General features: G+C 43.3%; 1 protein-coding gene across 1 annotated transcript; it reads left to right on the forward strand.

Annotated features, from left to right (window-relative positions):
* The first annotated feature begins 1480 nt into the window (after positions 1-1480).
* Positions 1481-17710, forward strand: ldlrb (low density lipoprotein receptor b). Its single transcript, XM_079999153.1, has 17 exons — positions 1481-1567; positions 6431-6556; positions 6754-6876; positions 7738-8109; positions 9786-9908; positions 10444-10566; positions 11241-11363; positions 11536-11664; positions 11840-12239; positions 12321-12439; positions 13031-13170; positions 13632-13770; positions 13866-14018; positions 14119-14340; positions 14590-14667; positions 15089-15249; positions 15957-17710. The coding sequence occupies exons 1-17, from the start codon at positions 1522-1524 to the stop codon at positions 15993-15995; spliced, it is 2616 nt and encodes an 871-aa protein (XP_079855279.1). The 5' UTR covers positions 1481-1521; the 3' UTR covers positions 15996-17710.
* The last annotated feature ends 4609 nt before the right edge of the window (positions 17711-22319 follow it).

Below are 22319 nucleotides of genomic sequence, written 5' to 3' on the forward strand. Positions count from 1 at the left end.
ATATGGGGTAGGAAGAAAAAAAACAAGATTATGGTTTTTCATTGCTGTTTTGCATTTATTTGGCATGAAACATTTATTTGATGGATTTTATTATGGGACACCAGATTCTATAAATAAATAAATATATATATATATATATATAATATGAGATGAAAAATAATTCCTATAAAAATAATTTGATCTGTACCTTGACTCAGTTGACTGTTTCCATTTCGACTTCCAATTCTCACGTGAACAAACAGTAGACAAAAACAAAAGTGTCCCACTTCTTTAACCCCCCCCCCCCAAATGAAAATGACAAAAAGATGTGTAGGTTGAAGACTTTGGGGGGAGTCTCCCATGAAAGGAATCCTCTCTCCCTCTCTCTCTCTTTCTCTCTCTCTCTCTCTCTCTCTCTTTCTCTGCTGCTAGTATGGCAGCTGCTGGCCATCATGTGTTTCCTGCTCCATGGGAAAGTTTTGTCTTTGCAGGGACTCGGATGTGCATGTGGATGCATTCAGCCCATAATAAGTAATAATAAGTACCTTTGCCACCAAGTAACAGCAGTCTCATATACATATTTGATAAATTATGACATACAGTATATTGACGTTGAAGGGTTCTTCAGAAATTGCGTCACTGTTCTCCCAACAAGCATGTAATTATACTTAACGCTGATCTCAAGAGCTGACACAGTCATCTGCTTGAAATTAGTATCAACTTCACTTTTTTCAAACGCTGTATTGAAAATAGATATAATTCATAATATATTTGCAATATATTACATAATATAGCAATTATGTATGCTTTTGCATTTATTATAAAACAACTATATATATATATATATATATAAAGTTAAGACTTAACCCTCTGCTATTTGCCACGTCCACACTACTGTAAACATATTATTCATCATGTGCAAAAACACACAAATTATATTTACAGATATATTTTTACCCGGTCATTACTTGCATCCTGTCACTTAGGTCCTGTGCTAACATTTTTTTGTGATTTATCTTGATCTGGTAAATTAGGTACATTTGGTATATTCTGTATATATGGCTCTTTTGAATTATATATACAATATATGCCAATATATTTTTGTCCTGTAAGGACATTGATTACAGCTGCCCGGTGTCATTCCACGCTTTCTCTCTTTGGATCAGATCAGTGATCACCTCGCAGCTCCAGAGAATTACGCGGACGCGCCGAGGCCGCGCACGCGCCGTCGGACGGGCGGACGGGCGAGGCGGCAGGAGGGACGTCACCGGCCCCGCCCCCTTCCCCCCCCCCCCCCCCCCCCACGTCGAATTTCAAACATCACACCACTGCTGTGGCCCCGCCCCCCGCAGCAGCCTCCCAGAGTTAGGTTCCGCTGCGACTCCACGACCCTGATATAATCCTGCTGCCGCTCCGCCTCCACGCACGGCCCCCGACGGAGCGGCGCAAAGGCATCCCCCGCAGCCTCCAGCCTCCGTTTGCCGCTGCCTTTGCGATCCGACTCTTCGTCCGTGCCACGTGTGTTGGACGCCGGCGGGAGAGATGTTGTGGATGCTGTCGTTGGTGGTCCTGTCCGCGGCTCCGGCAGGTGAGGAGGCGCCCGTCCCGGACCGGCAGAGCGGAGGGGAGGATGCTCGCGTGGCGTTAGGATCGCTCACAGCGCCTTCATAGATTTTAGGACGCTTTGGACGGAGGCATTTACACTCTAGTGTGGTTTCACTATTTTACCCCCCCCCCCCAAAAAAAAAAAAATACTAATAATAATCATGTAAATAATATACGGTGTTACATCAGCGTGGGTCTGAGGCTGGGACCGAGCGGAGAAACCCCGTTTTGCAAACTGTTGCTCCACTTCCAACGGTTTCCTGGAAATGAGTTGTAATAATAATGTCAACTGACGGGGATTTCTTTCACGGGACTGTGGGCTTCGCGCACGGGTTGGGTTCTCTTGCAGTGTACATTTACAGTTATTATTATTATTATTATTATTATATATTATTTTTTTATTGCTCTTCTTATTCTTATTCTTAAATGACCCACTCCTATTTATTGCCGGCCGGTATCAACTTTCAAGTGGGCGGAATAGAGTGGGAAGCAGGCGGATGTTAACCAGAAAGGGTGCGGCCAAATTCAACTACTGTACATGCTGGCATCGGCTCGGCTGCAAGAGGGGGCTAGGATGTTGAATGCTGAAGGATAGATTCCCCTTTTGCCTCATTTTCTGCGGAAGTGGCTGCGCGTGTTTTGCGGGAATGTCCACAAATCAAATAACGTGTGTTCTAATTTGAGTAGTAACCGTCCACACCAAACATGCATGTGCAACATGCACTTTTGACTTGCGTCCATCAACACCACGTCTATTATTAAACACAGGGAAGACAGTTAAAATGTTGGTCAAAAAAAAAAAAAAAATGTTAATGTCAGATTTAAACGTCATTCTCTTAAGGCCAACAATGTGCTGAGAATTAACGTGGTTTCAGCCCCCCATTCTGTCACTGGTCCCAGTAATCCTCCAATCTCGACTAACCTCCAGGAGCTTTTCAGATTACAACTTTGGTGTCGTTTTTTTTTTACAGTCTTGGGTACTCACTGTATCCAAGCGGTCAAATCATGCTTGCATGCTTTTTTTCCCACAAGAATCTGAATCAGGCTTTATTGGCCAACTATGCTACCACATACAAGGAATTTGATAAACATAGAATCATTGTATATTTACTGAATGAATGAATTGTGTGTATTCTGTCCATTTATTAGAGTGTGTGAGTGTGACTGTGTGTTTAGGGCAAGCTGTGAAACAAGCTTCTTAATAAATGGGCTATAGATGTAGAAAATACGTGTTTTCTATCTATAGGAAACTGAACTCAACTCAACTTCCAACTGAACGAGTGTTCCAGAAATGTTTCTGCTATAATGTAATGTATGGTGAAAGCCTGGTGAGATAATTGAAAAAAAAAAAAAAAAAAAAGTGTAAACCTGCCCCCCCCCCCCCCCCCCCCCCAAAAAAAGATCATCCAACTCATCTAATGAATAATCCGGTACTTTCTGCTCCCAGTAATGCACAAGCTATAGGAGCTGAAACCGAAATCTTTAGCATTTTTGAGTAAATATACACACCTCCCTGCGATGGTTTGGCGTGTGTGTGTGTGTGTGTGTGTGTGTGTGTGTGTGTGTGTGTTTCTATTGAGTGCTTGTGCCATAAAAAGTCAGAAATGCAGTGTTGCCCTAAAGAGCTTTCACAAAGTAGGATTGTCGTCATGGAGGCTCTAATCCGCCAGTCGTGCACTCAATTAATAAAACATTGATCTTCTTTCGTAGGCACACACTTAACATCTACCTTGTGTGTGTGTGTGTGTGTGTGTGTGTGTGTGTGTGTTGCCTGGCAGCAGGAGGGTTGCACAGCCCAATAGGCAGAGCATGGCACTGGAACTGCGAGGGGGTTAGGGGTTCAATTCCCTCCCATGTAAATAGTGGCTGCACTCAATGGTATTGTAAAGATATGCATTGGTGAATTGAATATAAGTATAATGTGTGTGTTTGAATGTGTGTGTGGCATGTACACTATTCATCTCCTGTCCATTACACGTGACCTTAGATGGTCCTGTTGTCATGGAGCTGTCTGCTGATTTCTACCCACAGACTCCAGTTATAAATAGCGTCTGATTAACTGCGTTTCTCGGCAGTAAAAGGTAATTCAACTGCTGCTGCTCCCTCCATCTGGAGATACGCGAAGAGCCACTTTGTTTCACCGACATGATGTGATCCGCTTTAGTCTCTAACTGCCTCCTACACTCTTCTTTGCGACGTCATTCCATTTTCATTGCAAGCCAAAAAAACCCTGAAATGTATGAAACAACTCACCAGTCCCTGTTGCGGTGTTCAAAATGGGTCATTGGAACTTTGTCATACATTTTGAAGTATTCCTAAACCACTTTTTAGATTAACAGAAGATCAATCCACGTTTGCATGAAAAATAACAACTAGCACATAGACTCATAATTAATGTGTCATATTGAGGACAATAGAGCTGTGCAATTTTGTAATACTGACACAGAAGAGCTTTTTGAGAAACAATCATCATTAATGTGGATATTATAACCAAGCAGGTGGAGGCATTGATTCGAACAGCTAGAACAGTCTGCGAAGTTCATAAATGTCATCACTTTACGGTAATGCAGCCTTAAAGACGACATTCAGCTTTATTACAATCTTACCATAGCCAAAATCCCAAACGATATACAGTCTCATTACACAATATTGATATTACAACCATATATTTTCAACCCCGAGAAGATAATGAGGTTATGCAGAATTTACAATCAATACTATCCACAGGTTTAGATGCCCACCTCATGATTTGTGGACAAATAAGCTCAGGCTCTAATGATGACAAGATACCCAAGACTTGAGTGTCACTGAAGTTTGATAGTGAACGTTACGATTCGGTCTTTGGTTGGTGAGTAAAAATTTCCCCTGAAGATTGTATCAGTCCACCACTAGTGGTCTCCTTGAGGTGAAGTTGAAGTTTGACTTCCCCAAGGTGTAAGACAAACTATATCCCCAGGGTAAGAAACACTTTTAATGGATGATCTTTAACAGCCGGTGGCTTGAAGACTCAGAGGAGGCTTGGTGTGAATATATCCCCGCACGTTGCAAAGCTGTATTCTCGTGAGGCCGCGTGACCCACTTGCCGTGGTGTTCCGGCAGATTAGCGCTGGAAAATGAAAACATTCGCCCGTTGGGTCGACAGTTTCCATCGACAGAGAGAGAGGGTGGGGGGGGGTGGGAGTTTGGGGTTGAGTTTGGAGGTCAAGGGAGTATACGACACACTTTTTGTCGCACGTTTCTTTACGGCGGAATGAGTGAATGACTTTCAAAGAGGCCGAGCGCCGTTTGGTTTTTTTTATTCCTCGTTTCTCGCTTGGCCTCGGTCAACTTTATGAGTCTCGGGCAGCGGCGGGTTCGCCTCGTAAATCTCCCGGTCGCTGTCCCTAGAAACAGCTGGAAGACGCTTGGTAAAACTCGATCCCTGGAAACCCTACCAGCAGTATGTCTGGAGTGGCCGTAACGCCCCCAGCACTCAGGTCGTGTGTGTGTGTGTGTGTGTGTGTGCGCGCGTGCGTGCCTAGGGTTCCCTGGAAAATAAACTAGGAGTTTTTCCTCTGAAGGAATTCGGTGAACCCCGGGCCAGAAATAACAACAAGCCGAGTTACAGTGAACTGCATCACATGGACTTTTGACCCTCCGCTTTCCTGGGTTTCAAATGTGTCTCTCTATGTATGTGTGGGTGCTTTCAGAACCCGACACTCATCACAGTTGTACCGGGTTTTCTTCCCTGTCTCTAATTCTGCAAGTCTCTGTGGTGATGCTGTGATGAGGAATGTCTCAACGAGGGCCAATAGGTTACTGGTGGTGTGACTGTTCAACTCCTCCCATGCTATTGTCTTAAAGGGATAGACCGATCACTCTGCCTCTGGCATCCTGGTTGGCTGAAACTCGCAGGAAAGGGAGTACTTCTAAGGTCATTCCAAATGCTTTCTTGCCTCAGATTGGATGGAAGTTGGTTGTCATGTGTCCACGTCTCCTCTCACTGTCTCGTTGGCCGGTGGCTTCAGTGCCGGCGTGCGTTTGCAATAAGAGAGGGGGGGTCGAGTGAGGATGTTCCTCCTCCCGAGTGTGAAAGCTCGGAGCGCCGCGGAGAAAGCGTTTCCACTCGACTTCAGCCACGATGGTCGCGTGGTCGCTGTACGGTTTTCACTTTGTCTCTTCGGGCTTAGCGCCGCACATGTGTCACTTTTATTCAACCTGCACTTCTAGTATTGGCGAAAGTCAATACGTCTTACTTTTGCTTTTACTTGTATTTTCAGGTAGGTCCGCTGTAATCACTGGAATTACAAAGTAAAAGCGCCACAGACGGAGCCTTAGGGATGAAAGGCTCCGAGGGGGGGAAATAACCCCCTTTGTGTTTGACTGGTTCATGGGCGTGAGCGCGGCACATGGGCTTTGTGTGAGCGCGTGCAGTTGAATGTGGGTACATAAAAAAGAGTGAGTAATCGCTGGTCCTCTCCTTGTTGAAACCCATTCTCAAGTATAGTTACCTCATATCCTGTTTCAACACAATCCTGGAAACTGCTGCGGCCCTAATTGGCCGTGCCCTGCCAAGTCAAACACCAGGGGGTGTCAAGGGGTGTGTTTCTCACAGCGATCTCTTATCTGCTTCTACTTCCATGTTGCCCTATGTTGTAAAGCGGTTGATTATTAACTTTATCAGGATGCTTTTATTATTGTTTTTGAGCGGTACAATAATGAGTGAACCACTGAGCGGCAAGATGTGTAACCTTTCATAACAGAGCTGTAATCTAAATTTCAGTGGGGTTGTCGGTTGTCGTCGGTGTTTCAACGGCGTCTGCCGAGAAAGATTGATTCTAATGTGTGTGTGTGTGTCTTTTCGCAGACGCGGCAGTAACGTGTAACTCAAGGCAGTTTCTGTGTGGAAATGGGAAATGCATAACCAGCAAATGGATGTGCGATGGATCTGATGACTGCGGCGATGGAAGTGATGAACTGCCCGCCACCTGTGGTACACAACCTTTAATAAATATATACATATATACAGTATACAGTGCATAAATAAATATACTTGCCAAGATTGACCCCCCCCCCCATAATAAAAAACATACCTCTAAGCTGATAATGGTGATAGTAATAAAGATGATGAAACAGCTTACCCTCCTCTCGCTCATTCCTCTTCCTCCTACTTCCTGTTCCTCTCCGCAGCGGCAAAGACCTGTTCGCTCACGGAGTTCAGCTGCGGTGGGCCCCTCAACCAGTGCATCCCACAGAACTGGAGGTGCGACGGAAAAAAAGACTGCAACAACGGGGCCGACGAAGAGAGCTGTGGTGAGACATTGTAGTAACTCTAGTAAAGAGGAAACCATAATACAGTAGTAAATGCTATATGAGATAGATAGATAGATAGATAGATAGATAGATAGATAGATAGATAGTGTTGGATAGATAAGTGTTGGATAGATAGTGTTGGGATCGACAACCCTTATAAAGTCTCTCCTAAGCAAGTCATCACAAAAGGATATATGGATCACAAAGAACTGTGTACGTGCAATAAAGCATGAGCAACATGCACGCAATAGGAAAAGTACAGGAGCAATATGTGTGTGACACAAAGAACTGTTTTCCAACCAGAGGCACCATTTTAAGCAAGCGCCATATTATTTCTAACAGGCGCCATTTTAAGCGCCATACTACATCCAACAATAGATAGATAGATAGATAGATAGGTAGGTAGGTAGGTAGGTAGGTAGGTAGGTAAGGTGTGTTGGTAAGGTAGGTAGGTAGGTAGGTAGGTAGGTAGATAAATAGACCTAAAAACTAACATTTTGAAAAATTGGCGACATACAATAAACCTAAAAATTCACTATTAAACAATTCAAATAATCCTAAAAACACTAGACAATAAGCAAAATAAAATAAATGCTAATATACAATAACCCTTCAAATAAATAATAAACGCTCTGCCGCCCCCTCATACATATATACAGTATATATATACATAAAATAAACTTTACATGTGTACATATACCAGGGTGGAAACAAAATGATTAAAACAAGATAATATATGAAGTGAAAAAGATGACAAAAAAGAGTATTTTAACATCAACACAGTAGAGCGTAGAACGCAAAACAGAAAAATAAACGTATCTGTTCCACTTTCTCGCCTCTTCCCCTGCCTCCCAAAACCAGCGGCCAAGAAGTGCGCTGCCGACGAGTTCCAGTGCGCCAACCAACGCTGCATCTCGTCCTTGTTCGTGTGCGACGAGGACAACGACTGCGCAGACGGCTCTGACGAGGCGTCCTGCCCGAGGCGCACGTGCAGCGTGGGGTCCTTCCAGTGCAACAACACGGTGTGCGTGCCCGCGCTGTGGGCCTGCGACGGTGATGCCGACTGCGCCGACGGCTCCGACGAGTGGCCCGGGAACTGCCGGGGCCCCGAGAAGACGGAGCTGCCCTGCGGCCCCCACGAGTTCCACTGCACCAGCGGGGCGTGCGTGCACGGCAGCTGGCGCTGCGACGGAAGCCGGGACTGCTCGGACGGCTCGGACGAGGCCAACTGCAGTGAGTGCATTTTAATCACTGTAATCACTTTAATCACACATTACTAACTTGTAATCTCCTCTTAATCGCAGCATTAAGGGATAGGGTTTCTGTTTTTCAAGCCGGGACTTAAAATGTTGGCTCCCATCATTTATAACATCATTTATTTTACGAAACTTAACCACTCTGCTGCAGCTTCCCACTGTGCGAAATGCATTCCAATGGGCAAACATTGAAGCCTTAAAAAGTCATGTTTAATCTCTATTTTTTTTTTAAAAGCACACAAGTTATAAATGATGGGAACAAACCAAGTCTATCTGCATATACTCTATATATATATTATTGTATAATACTACCTCTATTATAGTACTCACTGACTTTAGCGTAACAGCCTTCTGCTTATACTGGGCTCACTTCCTGGCATGCTGCTACTTCCTCTTAACTTTGTTGATAAATGTCATGGGTTGAAACGTAGCAAACCTGTCCTTTAATGCAAAATGTAATTTTACTCTCAAGAGTACTTATTAATTAGTTTTAAATTAATTTGAGATAATATTTAGTGTTTCATATGAATTTAGTTACAAAGTCTATTAGTGCTGGGTATTGTTAAAAAGTATGATAGCAGTACCAATACCAGTATCCTAATAGTGATACCATACCAACAGAGTACTTCATTCAATAACTTTTTTCTTCTACTATAGCCAACATGTGAATAGGAGCATTCAGTTGCGTACCATGCCACCACTCCTCCCAATCCAAATGATTTTTACACAAATACATTTAGAAAGTGTTCAAATTATTGAAATATTCATAAAATAACTGTACAAAGCTGTACAATGAAGTATTTGGGCAGTGTCATTTTAAACAAATAACCAGTACAGAAGGAATGATTACAGCGAGGAAAACCTTTTTCACTGTTTATATGGAGACCTGACTGTTGTTTTAAGACAGACATGAAAAATTGTGAACGTATCCTTTAACAGACTGTTGTAGTTGCTTGTAGTCAGCCAATAGCGTCGCATTAAATAGTAATTTTGTTTCTAGATCGTGGTACAAAAAGGATTGAATGCAGGTATTGTTTGACTGGAGAAGTTTTTATACTACTTGGTATTGGATTATTACAATCGATGCCCTAAAGGTATTTAGTACCAATACCCAGCCCTATAGTCGATAAATACTATGTGATATTTAGTATTAGAGACATTTTGGTGACACTTCAGAATAGCATTTGCAAATGTTATGTAAATGAAAAACTTTTAGTGAAGGAGAAATCTGACAGTAAAAAAAAACAATAATTTATTAGTTATCAAATTACAAATATATGTTTTTGTCTTGGCAGCATATCATTATTGATCATGTTATCAGCAAATGTTATTTACTCTGTGGTCACAATGTAAATGAAATGAGCAGACACTGTTCCACATAGTTATATCGATTTAAAGAACGAATCCAGGCGTAAAAGTGTGATTCATGACTTTTTATCTAATTCCTCATTAACTAACATTAAAACATCTGTAATTGCATTTTGGATGCTTTCACTACTGTTATAACTCTTATTTTATTTTTCATTGTCCTCGCGTGTTCTTGTTTTCTTTCATTTGAGCTGGGTATTAGTTAAGATCAGAGACATGTCCCATTTCTTTTTTCAATCTGTTTCTCTTCTTTTTCATCTATTTTTATTTGAACTGGTTCCCCAGGTCATCCCACGTGCCGGCCCGATGAGTTCCAGTGCGGTGACGGCTCCTGTATCCACGGCAGCCGCCAGTGCGACAAGGAGTACGACTGCAGGGACCTGAGCGACGAGCTCGGCTGCCACCGAGGTGCGGCCCGCTTCCATATCCCCGCAGATCTGCGATCGGGTTTCCCCTGAGGAATATGTCAGCCCATCCCACTGCTTATTAACGTAGAACCCTGCGGCGAAGCATCAGAAAGTAATGTGGTGATGCACTGTAGATGTACAAGCAACTTTAGGCCGCTCTCACCACCCATGGTTCTAGTCTAGATTACTAAATGCATTCCACTGGTTTCTGTGATATGCACAATGCATAAGAGTAAATATGACTCTTCATTAGTAGCAGGTTAAAAAGTAAAAAAAAACTCAAATTGCATCTCAAGTTTTGAGAAAAGCTGCTGCAAAATCAAGCATTTTTGGTCATAATAGTTATAATAAACATAATAATAACAACAATGACAAACAATAATAATAACAATAATAATAATAATAATAAAAATAACATTTTGTACATTTTGAATCAACTTTATGTTGCTCTCATACATAATCTGTTCTTCCCCTTTGACTTAACAATTGGTCTGTTCAATTGAAACGAATGATCTTCTCCGTGTCCTTCCCTCCAGTGAACGTGTGTGAAGGTCCGACCGTGTTCAAGTGTCGCAGCGGGGAGTGCATCAGCATGGAGAAGGTGTGCAATAGGGAGAGGGACTGCAGGGACTGGTCGGACGAGCCGCTCGCGCAGTGCTGTGAGTCAAATTATATTCGCCTTTTTTTTTTTTTTTAAAGCGACGCCTAGTTCCTGCCATCTCGGTCAATCATTTTTTCATATTGCACTCATTAACATACAGCCAATCAGATCAAATGATCACATTAGGAAGCCCCTGTCCACATTAGGAAGTCCCGCCCACCTGCCCACTCAATGGTCAACTAATGAATATTAATTAACCCAAGACCACACCCTCTCAGTTCTGGAGAAGATTGAGTCGTTATGGATAAAACTATAGAAAACATAACTCATTTATACTGTAAATAAAATATATTGTTGAATGTTTTACAATGCCATGGTCAAGGTTTGTAGAAGTAAAAAGGTTACGACCGATTTATGGTTTCGGTCCGTCTTTTAATGTTTGCGCATCCCAGATGCTCCAAAAAAAACCTGGTGCCGTCTGGCAAAGAGGTTTATCTGTTATGGGAATACGTCCTGGACTGTTCCAACTCAAAAAAAAGAACCCTCATCTTGGCCTGGAAAATATTCCTGGAGCACTAGCCAAGTAGCCCGAGCTTAAAGGCCAAGATAATTAGTGGTTTGGAAGAGCGACTTCCAGGCTGGTGTGAGCTAGCGTAAGGGAAAAAAGGAAGTCATACACACTGGGTTTAATGTCTGTTTTTTTCCTTTTGTATCTGATCTCACACGGTGTAGACAAGAACGAGTGTTTGACCGGCAACGGAGGCTGCTCCCACACCTGTCAGGACCTGAAGCTCGGCTCCAACTGCTCGTGCCCCAGCGGATACAGCCTCAAGATGGACAAGAAGACCTGCCAAGGTAGGGGGAGATACAACTGTGTGTTGATGTATTCATCTGAAACAGAAGCCCATTCCTTGACATGATCCTTCAAAAAAAAAAAACCCAGACCCAAACAAATCTAATAAATATTCCTCTCCAAAAACAGTCTGACCCCAGTCTGACCCTTGGCCTTTCCCCCCTCTACTATCAGACATTGATGAATGCTCCAACCCGGACGCCTGCAGTCAGATCTGCATCAACCTGCCTGGCAGCTACAAGTGTGACTGCAAGGAGGGCTACGAGATAGACCCCGTGACTAAGACCTGCAAGGCTGAATCAGGTACTTTTCATTATTATTGTAATTATTTGCCACATTATGTGTTAATTTTTTATTTTCTTTTTTTACAATTTAAAAGAAATTGCATCGATTTTTTTGTATTTGAAAAAAACTTGAGACTCGTTTAGTTTTACTATACGGGACACCGGTTTTTATTTCATATGTTTTCCTTCCCCAGGCACCGTGCCCTACCTCTTCTTCACCAACCGACACGAGGTGAGGCGGCTGAGCGTGGATGGCAGCGACTACGTCCCTCTGATCTCGCAGCTCAAGGCGGCCGTGGCGCTAGACATAGACATGCCCAGCAAGACCATCTACTGGTCTGACATCTCCCAGAAGAAGATCTACAGCTCCAAGATTGACGTGGCCGGCGATTCCTCTCACCACAACGTCATCATTGACACAGACCTGGGGGCTCCCGAGGGCCTGGCGGTGGACTGGATCCACGGGAACCTCTACTGGACTGACAGCGTCAAGAAGAGCATTTCCGTGGCGACCATCAATGGCGACAAAAGGAAGTCGCTGATCACAGAGGGTGTAGAGAAGCCCAGAGCCATCGTAGTGGATCCCGTGAAAAAGTAAGTCATGACCTAAATGATTAAACCTAAATGGAAACTTGCTCCGAAACTTCATGTTCTAATTTTTGTGTTCTCGTTCAGCTTCATTTACTGGACGGATTGGGGCACAGACGCCAAAATTGAGAAGTGCGGCTTGAACGGTGCCGACCGCATCGCCCTGGTCACTGACAACATAGTCTGGCCCAACGGCATCACTCTGGGTGAGTCCAGACTTCACACACACATACCTGAAAAACACACATGATCGGGATTGCAGCCGTAAATTTAAAAAGCATCAACACTTTGAAAAATACAATAGAAAAATATAAGTAAAATATGAACAATAAAAAAATGGCAATATACTGTCCAATAAATCTAATGATAAAAAATAATACAATAATAGTACAATAATATATAACTTAGACATTTACAAAAAAAACATTAAAAAAATAAACCAACAATAAACCCATTATCAAGAAGATTTGGCAATATACTCTAAACCTAAAAATTAACTAGAAGATAGACAAATGTACAATAAAATAAAATGACACCTATCAGCAAACCAGAAAAAAACCTAAGAATAAAAAATAAACAATACATATGTGGCAGTTTACAATAGCCCTAATGAAAAACAACAACCCTAGCACTGAACCTCAAAGTTAACAATAAACAATCAAATAAACCTCAAAAATCAACAATAAATGAACAATACGCCTCCGTCTCAAATTTGCGTTTGTATAATATTTAGGTGTTATCAGTATCACCAGATGTTTATATTCAGCTTTCCCTCTTTCTCCCCCGCTCCTGCACAGACATGGTGAACCAGCGTCTGTACTGGGTGGACTCCAAGATGCACACGCTCTCCAGCGTCGACGTCAGCGGCGGCACGCGGCACACTCTCATCTTCAGCGAGATGAAGCTGGCCCACCCGCTCTCCCTGACCGTCTTTGAGGTGAGCCGTCACATTAGACGCCAGATGGGAGAATTTACAAGACAAAATATGGACGGAACATGGGACCAAGCCCGATATTTTCTCAATTATTTTGATGGATAAGGCCCAGTTGTTATCATTTATCGGGTAAAAAAAGGATTTTCAAGGATTTAAAGGACTTTATGTGAGGCTTATGAATCAAAGTCTAACCTTGTAATTACGCCTTGTTTTTCACGCCAGCCCTTACTGTGCCAATCCACACAAATTGACCAAAATGTCATTATTCTCACCTATAAAACCTGATTAAAGGTTCAGCCGATTGACACGTTTTAACTGTAATGTTCTACACTGAGTCTAAGAAGGAAAATTACATTTTCCACTGGGAACTTTTGAAGCTTTAAGATATGTTGGGCAGCTCTGCAGTCAAATCAGCGAGCCTTTTGAGCCTTTCCGACATTAAAGCGATGCTTCACCCCCAACAGGAGAGAGTCTTCTGGACCGACGTCGGCAACAACATGGTCATGAGCGCCAACCGGCTCACAGGGAAGAACATCACCGAGCTGGTGCAGAATCACCAGCCGGACAACATCGTGCTCTATCACAACCTGAAACAGCCCATGGGTAAAGAAAATAGAAACAAAACAAACAACAAAAACAAATCAAGGTAAAACTACAAAAATGGACGTTCAGGAATTAATCTTTCCAACTTATCTCAGGTACAAACTGGTGCAGAGAATCCAACAGCATGAATGGAGGCTGTGAGTTCCTGTGTCTTCCTGCGCCCGTGATCAACCAGCACTCTCCTAAATACACGTGCGCCTGTCCCGACAACATGACGCTAGCGGCCGACATGAGGAAATGCGTGATGGGTAAGCGAAATAAGAAATTCGAGGACCCCAAAAAAAAAAAAAAAAAAGAAAAGGTTAATCCTGCACCGCAGCATTAAACTCATAACGGGTTCCCCAACAGGCCTGGCCAAACCCAAGCCCCCTACCACCCTCCTTCCCAAAACTACGGCCCGACCTACGCCCAGACAGCGCGTCTCCACTACTACGACCACTTCAACCACCGCCGTCACCTCCAGAGCTCCCTGGAAACCTACACCTGCTGCACATCCAGCCTCCTCCACTACCTTGCGCGTCCCGGTCTCCGTCACCCAGCACTCACTGACTGTGGAAGTCATTGCTCCAGGTAGAGGAAGCAAATCCTACGGTTTAATTATAAGCTCAAATACGATAACACTTTATCCATTCAGGTATATGAATTCAGGATATTCTGATGACATGAATCTATGAGTTCACAATATATCTGCAGTGGAACTGGAATGGAACTGGAATCGGCGGTTTAAACCAGTTGGCAAATCGAATGTCATTTGGGCCAATGTCAGGAAGGTAATATGAAGACATTGAGATACTGACGGGTGTTTTCCTCTGCTCTCAGCTAACAACAGACATGCTGCTATGCCTGAAGAAGCCAAGTCATCCCATCCCATCGCTCTCTACATTGTGCTGCCGATAAGTAAGTCCCCGACTCCATGGGTCCATAAATGATGCGTGGCTAGTTCTGTCAGACAACGTGACAGCGCGGAACGCTGCCCCGCCCCTCATGGGCCAGCCTATTGAAGTAGTCAATCCCACCTGCTCTACTCTTCTATCCACTGGGAGCGTTGGAGCTCATCACTCCTCTATTTCCAGCTCACTAAGTACGTCTATGTTTACTGTACTCCTCATCGGGAGTGATGAGCATTAAAGCCCATACGCCGACCTCAAACGACGCTAAATAAATAAAGTTAATTTCAAAGTAAATCTCAGTGTTGTCCGTCAGGACCATGAGCGATGTCGGCATTCACCATCCAGCTGATCTGATTAGCGTCGGAATGGGATTCCCTCTTACTTTCCACTGCTCTCATCTAACAAACCTTTTCACCTCTCTTCCGTAGTGGTCATGTGTCTATTGGCCTTCGGAGCGACGTTGCTATGGCGACACTGGCGCATGAAGAACACCAACACCATCCATTTTGACAACCCGGTGTACCAGAAGACCACCGAGGACGAGGTGCACATCTGTGCCAACAGCACCGACGGTTACGTGTATCCCCAGGTACCGTTGCCTTACCTTTTGACTTTTGCTGATTTTTTTTTTTACATTTTATTTTAGCCCATTTACTAGTTAGCATACACATTTTCCTTCTTTTTGGGGCAATTTCCATGTTTTTTTTTATTTTTTATGTGGAAGTGAAGTCACACGCAGTTGAGTCAATTCAATTTGTTTAGCCATTCATCCCTATTACAGCCTGAAAGAAAACATCTCAATATAGAACAGAAATAAAATTTGAAAATTTGAACCATAAGGTGATTAAATTTAGCCTCGTATTTGATAATTCCATGTTACAAAATTAAGTGACTTGGACAAAAAAACACATGTGTTACCATAATTGATCTAAAAGTGGGACCAGGAGATCATTTTAACCTAGGTTTTAAACCATATTGTTAGAATTTTGCAAAACCTGAAGATACAGACAGTATTTAAAATCTAAAATGTGAACTATCATCAGGAAAAAAGTCTGGGGTCGAATGTTAATGTTGCTATATCCAACACTTATATCTGGTTGATCCTGTTAATTGTAGATGACGTTGCCCATAGACTTGCTGTTTATCCCTGAAAGTTTAGCACTGTGGAGCAATTTTATCTCACTTGTAAAAAAAGTCATCACTAACATGCTGTTATAAAACGACTTGGAAAAAGGTGATTTCACTCAATTTAGGACTTTTGTGTAATAAATTTAAAATTATTTTCTGTCCTTTCAGAGGCAAATGGTGAGCCTGGAGGAAGTGGACGTTGCATGACCGGCAGAAGAAGAATACAGGGGATAAAATGTGGGAGATATTTTTGTATCATGTGAAGGTGAAGCAACAAAAAGCCATTTTTATTTTATTTTATTTTGTTTTATTTTATTTTGTTTTATTTTATCTATTGCTGCTAAGGCCCACTACCCTCACTCAGTGTCCTTATTCAGTGGCTTAAGTTTTATGACCTCAGCACTGTGCCGTCCAAGTCTGAAGGAAAAAACTGAAGGATACAAGATATAAAATCAAGACCAGAAGAATGACGAAACGAGAAAGCCATAATTTGTAGTTGTGGTCGTGGAGCGTGCGAATCAGCCGAAGAGAAAAGTGTTCAGCCATTTTGCCGACACGCGAAAAAGACCGGAAGGACTGGCGCAAAGTCAAAATGAAGCGTTTACCTTGAATCCTCTTATTTAAAAGGCCGTCATCCACACATGTTGTTGTCGTGCTCTAAATATCACAAACTGTGTGTTTCTTTGTGATGGTACACACTTATATTCTCTTTTTCTTTTCCTACCTACTTACTTTGTTTTTTACAGTTGAAGTAGTTACTGAGGTTATCGTTACACACCGTCCGAAGTTGTTTTGCACGAGTAGGCTTTTTAATTAAAGATGTTTTTAGTCATGAAGAAAAATCGCCTTGGCCCCGGTACAGTACACACGTGCACCTTTTTCCATCAATTTTCGCCATTTATCAATTTTTCGTGCCTATAGCCTCGGCTTGCCCCCACATTGTCTCGAAACCGGGATGAGATGATGTTTGACGTTTTCTTTGTTTTACCTCGGGGGGCTTCACCTCTCCAAGTGGATGTTGCCTTGGCCGTTACACCTTGTTGCCTGCGTTTCTCATGGCTCGCTTCTTAGATTAAAAAAAAAAAGAAATCTAAAGTTAAAAAAAAAAAAAAAAAAAAAGTATTTTCGCCCAAATATCCGCCACGTCCAAACATCTTAAAACGCGCTCTCTTTCTGGAAGCGGTTTAATAATGTGCGCAGTCTCCCAGATGACAGCTGAAAGGTTTTAGGGGTGCTCACCCTTGCAGATTGCGACGCTGCAAAAGTCAACCAAAGTGAAGGAAATCGTTTTTTTGTTGTCACGCTCGTGTGGATGAACAGCCGAACGTCACAGAGCCTGTTCCAAGACAACGTTGTAAATAGTTCTTGTAAAATATTTTGTAATGTCTTTTTGTTTTTTTATTCTATGTTTTGTTTTCTTTCGATTGTTTCACGAAAAATATTGTAAATATGAGAGATTTGTTTATTTATTTATACAGTATGTCATTTTGATTGTCTGATTACTGTAGTGCTAGTAGTTCGGGCTGTATCTTATCAGATCATAGACATTCGAGTTATCCGGATTGAAAATGTGTCGCTAAGTTATCTAATTTATGCTCAATCAAACTCACGGCCTGTGTTGTGTATAATTTGAAGTCCTCAGACATGGGTGGCTTTCTACAACTGTCTTATTACGGGCCAGATGTTACATATTAATGAAGGAAGCTCAAGAAACCGCTTTTTCCACACTGGTTCTTTTTTGATACTCAGTCCTGTGTGTTAGTGGTTGGTTTTTCTTTTATTGTTTTTGTTACTTTGTTATCGAAAGATACACGTGCAAATCCAAACGTGTGCCAGTCCGGGGGATGGAGGGAACAATAACGGCACTGTCGCTACCGCTAACTTGAGGTTTGATTCCCGCTTGTATTTGCTGTTTTGTTAAATAAAATGAAATTATTTCATCCGCCGTCTTCATGTGTTGTTGTGTTTTCTATGGTGTGACACGACACGACACGACAGCGGGGCTGTGGTCATGGCCTCTGTCTGCTGCCGATGTGAGTGTGTTTCCTCTCGCTTGATAATTGCTTGAATCTGCTGCTCCGCTGCGTCCTGTGCTAAACTGCTGACTGAGGACAGGGAGGGAGCTATTTTGGCTCAGGGCTGCTTTGTAATGCTTTGAACCGCAACCAAGGCACAGGTTGATGTTTTAAAAAGTGGAAGACAACTTTTGATCCTCCATCTACTTCCAAGATCCTCTATGTCTGGTGGAAGGAGGTCCCGAGAATTATTTTTTTTCAACATTGAGGGTCTTGGCTTCGCTGTCCCTTTCTTTTCTTTGAAAGTTTGCCGTCTTTTTATCTTTTTGAAGCGGTGGAGATATTTTCTCGTCCTTAGGGCGCTATGCTTTTTTTGTGAATGTTCATCCGTATCAACAATTCACAACAAGAAGCTAAGCTTTAGCAAATTCACCGTGGCTGCCTTTTACATGTGTGGCGTGTGGCAGACCCCGCCACCAACAAGGGTAAAGAGCATATTGCGGAGCACATATACAACACAAATACATCAAATGGCTGTTTCATAAAAAGTCCAAGCTAAAAAAAAAAGTTGTATTTAATCCTTTAATAGCAGTATTATTTAAGATTATTAAATACAATAATTAACGGATTACCACTTTAAGGGGAACGCACGGAGCAAAAAGACTCACTGTCATCATCAGTAAGATATTGACTCTAATCACATGTTCTGGTATCATTACTGAGCTCCCCATTAAATTTCACCGACGAACGATGAATGAGCGCATTGTACAGTAATGTCTCACACTCGGCTTTAAGTGTTTTTTTGGGAGCCTTCCAAAGCACTAACCACGACCCCCCACTCCCCCCCTGCCCTGGTTCAAAGGAGGGAGGAATTTCATACCAACAACGTTGTTTCATTGGGAGGGACTAAAACTGAAAGTTCTGTCCGTTCATTTTCATTTTTCACATTGTCAACAGATCTTGAAGTCAAGGTGTTTTACGTCCTGAGCCTGATCAACTGGATGATAAAATAATCGTGAAAAGCCCCGTTGCTTCCCATCCACCCCAGATACTGTCCGTGGTTACACTCGTCTGTTATCTCCCCCTCATCCATAATTCATCCTTAATGACTTCCCTTGCATAAATGACACTGTCCATCAGTGCTCTGCCTGCCTGCGTGTATGTGAGTATGTGTGTGTGTGTGTGTGTGTGTGTGTGTGTGTGTGTGTGTGTCTGTGTGTGCGCGCGCGTGTGCGTGCGATGATCGGATGTCAATTTCAGTTGCAAGTCTCATCCGTTTCGCTGGCGAGCAGAGAAACATCGATAGCTTTTAACGCTGGTGTTCCAGTGCCAGTGGCTTGGAAAGCGATTACAGGCTTCTCAGAAAACACGGAGGGAAGACAAGTGAGTTCCACAAATGATGCGCAAACGTTATTCCACATAAAAAGGAAGTGATGAATAGCTAAAAAAAAAAGAGGAATTGTCTTTAAAGGGAGGCAAAATTGACGGGAAACCGGTGGAACAAGGTTTTTTACACTTAACTTTTCAACTTTAAAAGGACTGTACTGTCCGTCCCCCAGCCCTGATGGCGGCGTTCAGGGACAGGCCCTCTAATCAACTAAAGCCAAAACTGGAATCTTGACTTTCTGGTACCGGCACCCACATTCCACCCTGAATGAATGAATGAATGAATGTGTGTGTGTGTGTGTGTGTGTGTGTGTGTGCGTGTGTGTGTTTGCACAGAGAGCCAGATCCTCTTTGTCTGCTTCGTCCTTGCGGTATTCGCTTTTGCAATCGCCACTCACAGCCGCTGGCTTTCTCGTTGCCCAGGCATTGTCCTTTTCCACTCAGTTTGCAGCGATGAACAAAGGAAAGGCCGCTGAAAGAACAAGGATGGGTCTACGGGCAGAACTACACTCACTGTAGATTTCAGTGATGATCCTGAACTCGGTTCATGAGCGGTCCGTGCGATACTCCCCCCGGGGGGGCAAAGAATACATGCAGCTGACACCGAAGTGATAGGTGAAACCTGTTGCCTTAGGGATGGAGGCGTGTGTGTGTGTGTGTCCGTGTGTCCGTGCGTGTGTGTGTGTGTGTGTGTGTGTGTGTGTGTGTGTGTGTGTGTGTGCGATAGGTGGGGCGGGTGCTTAGTTCCCATCTTCTACTCACCTCACTATTTACATACGCGCCCGCCGCCTTGCCATTGGCCGGTGCGGGAGGGGCTAAGCTCACACCACCGAGCCCTCGAGCATCGCTGGGGCGTGACTTCCAATAAGGCCACGGGGGGAATGGATAGAAGAATAGATTACTCCCCTGCCAGGTTACCCCTTGCTACAGGCCCTGGTGATGAGGCGAAAAACAATAGCGTGCTGCGTCTCGGCCTGACGCCCGAGAGGAGCCAAACGAGCTCGGCTGTCGCGTCTCACGCACCTCGGGGCAGCAGGGGGTGGAGCCGGGGCGCTCGGACCGGCCAAACCAAACAGTTCGATTGCACTGGTTCCCGTCGCGGAACGTCACGGGAGGTTATGAGGAGCATCTCTGTATCGATTCCAGAGCAAACACCTGCAAGGTATCAGCGGCTTCGGGGCTGTTGGAAGGCTGCCCTGCCTGGAAACCGGAAGTTCTGGGAAGTTCTCCAGGTCGAGAGGAGCCGGGCCGCTCCGACGTCTCATTACATCATTAGGTCATCGGAGAGAGAGAGGGGAAACAAAATTTCTTCCCCCTCTCGCTCTCCTTACAATGACCCGTTAATGTCGAAGGACGCAACTCGGCGGGAGGGGCGAGATCACTTCATCATAGCTCCTCTACTCATTTCATCTCCCTCTCATTGCACATAGAGACAGTAGCGCTGTTTGGTCATGAAGTGGACTCTCTGGAGGACCAGATGTAGACCTCACGCATCTCCTGTTATTACCCTGCGAGAAGCAGCAGCACATAACACCATGTATCCACTAAGACGAGGACACCAAAATATTTACACAGATGGGGCGTGGCTTTATTTATAGCACAGATCTCCCGTTGGATACACAGCTAGAGGATGGCCAACGCCAAGCCTGTATGGACGGAAGGAGTGGGATGTTGGGAACTGAGCTTTAATCCTTCTCTTGTGATTCACACAAACTTTCTTGCTACAGTGTGATATTCTCCGGCGGTGAGGAAATCATACAAAACAAAGAAATGGGTTTGTAGGGCAACGTTTACGGCTGGTGACGGTCAATAACTGCCTCTCCGAGGCCCTACTTCTCTGGAGAACAGGGCTTGTTAACATATCTTTAACCCTCCGCAACATGTCTTTAACTCGAGGCCATTTCCGTGTTGCAAAGATAGAAATAAACATGTGATTGCCCAGGAAAGGTTCCTTGGTCCATTTTTGGTTTGATGACAAAGCGATGCTGTATCTGAGGCAGCATCGCAAGCAGTAGCTGAATATGCACTAATTATTATTATTATTATTATTATTATTATTATTATTATTATTTGTGACTTTTCTGAGTATCTTTTTTTTAAGCTCAGATGGACATTTTCCAGTTCTTTGAAACAGACCCTTTCCTCTAGGATAGAAGTTTGACGGTTGCTATGGGTTACTATGGACTGCAGTCGCCATTTCTGGAAGATCGCCCCCATTCAATTGCATGGAAAAATGGCTAAAATATAGGAAATGTACAAAAACGGAGAAAGGAAGGGTGGAGGTTTCACAGAAGATGATTGCAAGATTTCCTGTGGCAGTTTTTCCACTTAACAACACTTCCAAGGCGTCTTTGAACAAAAGAAATGCTGACTGACATTCACAGTCAATACGAGTGATCCCCCACATAGGACGCTCCATATGCTCCAGCGATGTGACGCCAGCTTCACATCCCCTATACATATAGAGTAAATATGCTTTCTTTTACAGGACATGGTGGCCATTTGTATTAGATGCATTAAACTATTTTAGCTTTTGTCCAAAAAAGTTAAAAATTAAACTGCACACGTTCATTTTTTTCAATCTTGATGGCTCATCTGTGTTCGCATCACAATTATTTTCACTCTTATACGGTTTATATTGACAATAATGTCTTATATTATTATTATCGAAAAAAAAAATAATAATCTAAAATAGGCAATGAGTGGACCCGAGGCCATGGTTGGAGATTTGAACAATTAAATTAAATGAACATTTAAATGAAATTGTATGAAATGTGGCGAAATCAAACTTAATTGAATTTAATAAAAATGAAATGAAATTTAATTCGATTTAAAGAAAAGTTGAATTAAAAATAAATGCAGAAAAAATTATTTTCTGCATGAAACTATTTGAAGAATGTAAGGGAAAAACCGCCCCACCGTGCAAACCTAAATGCCACATTTGAAAAAGCCACTAAAGATGAAAACGTGGAGGTTCCGTTTAGACACCAGGCTCAAGTAGCGGATCTACAGCGCCCTCGTGCGGTGACATTTGGAAACACACACCCCACCTCAGCTCCAGGTAAATGGTTTACCTGGACGTGATGACGTCAGCCGCGGACCTCCGGGGAAAGGCAGAGTGGACTCCATG

The sequence above is a fragment of the Zeus faber genome (assembly GCF_960531495.2).
Source record: "Zeus faber genome assembly, chromosome: 4".
NCBI lineage: Eukaryota > Metazoa > Chordata > Actinopteri > Zeiformes > Zeidae > Zeus > Zeus faber.

What these genes read in the sequence shown, in the direction of transcription:
- ldlrb (XM_079999153.1), top strand. Translation starts at nt 1,522, where the DNA reads ATGTTGTGGATGCTGTCGTTGGTGGTCCTGTCCGCGGCTCCGGCAG. An exon ending in GACCTGCAAGGCTGAATCAG is followed by an intron (nt 11,665 to 11,839) that starts GTACTTTTCATT and finishes TTCCTTCCCCAG; the next exon opens with GCACCGTGCCCTACCTCTTC. An exon ending in ACGGTTACGTGTATCCCCAG is followed by an intron (nt 15,250 to 15,956) that starts GTACCGTTGCCT and finishes CTGTCCTTTCAG; the next exon opens with AGGCAAATGGTGAGCCTGGA.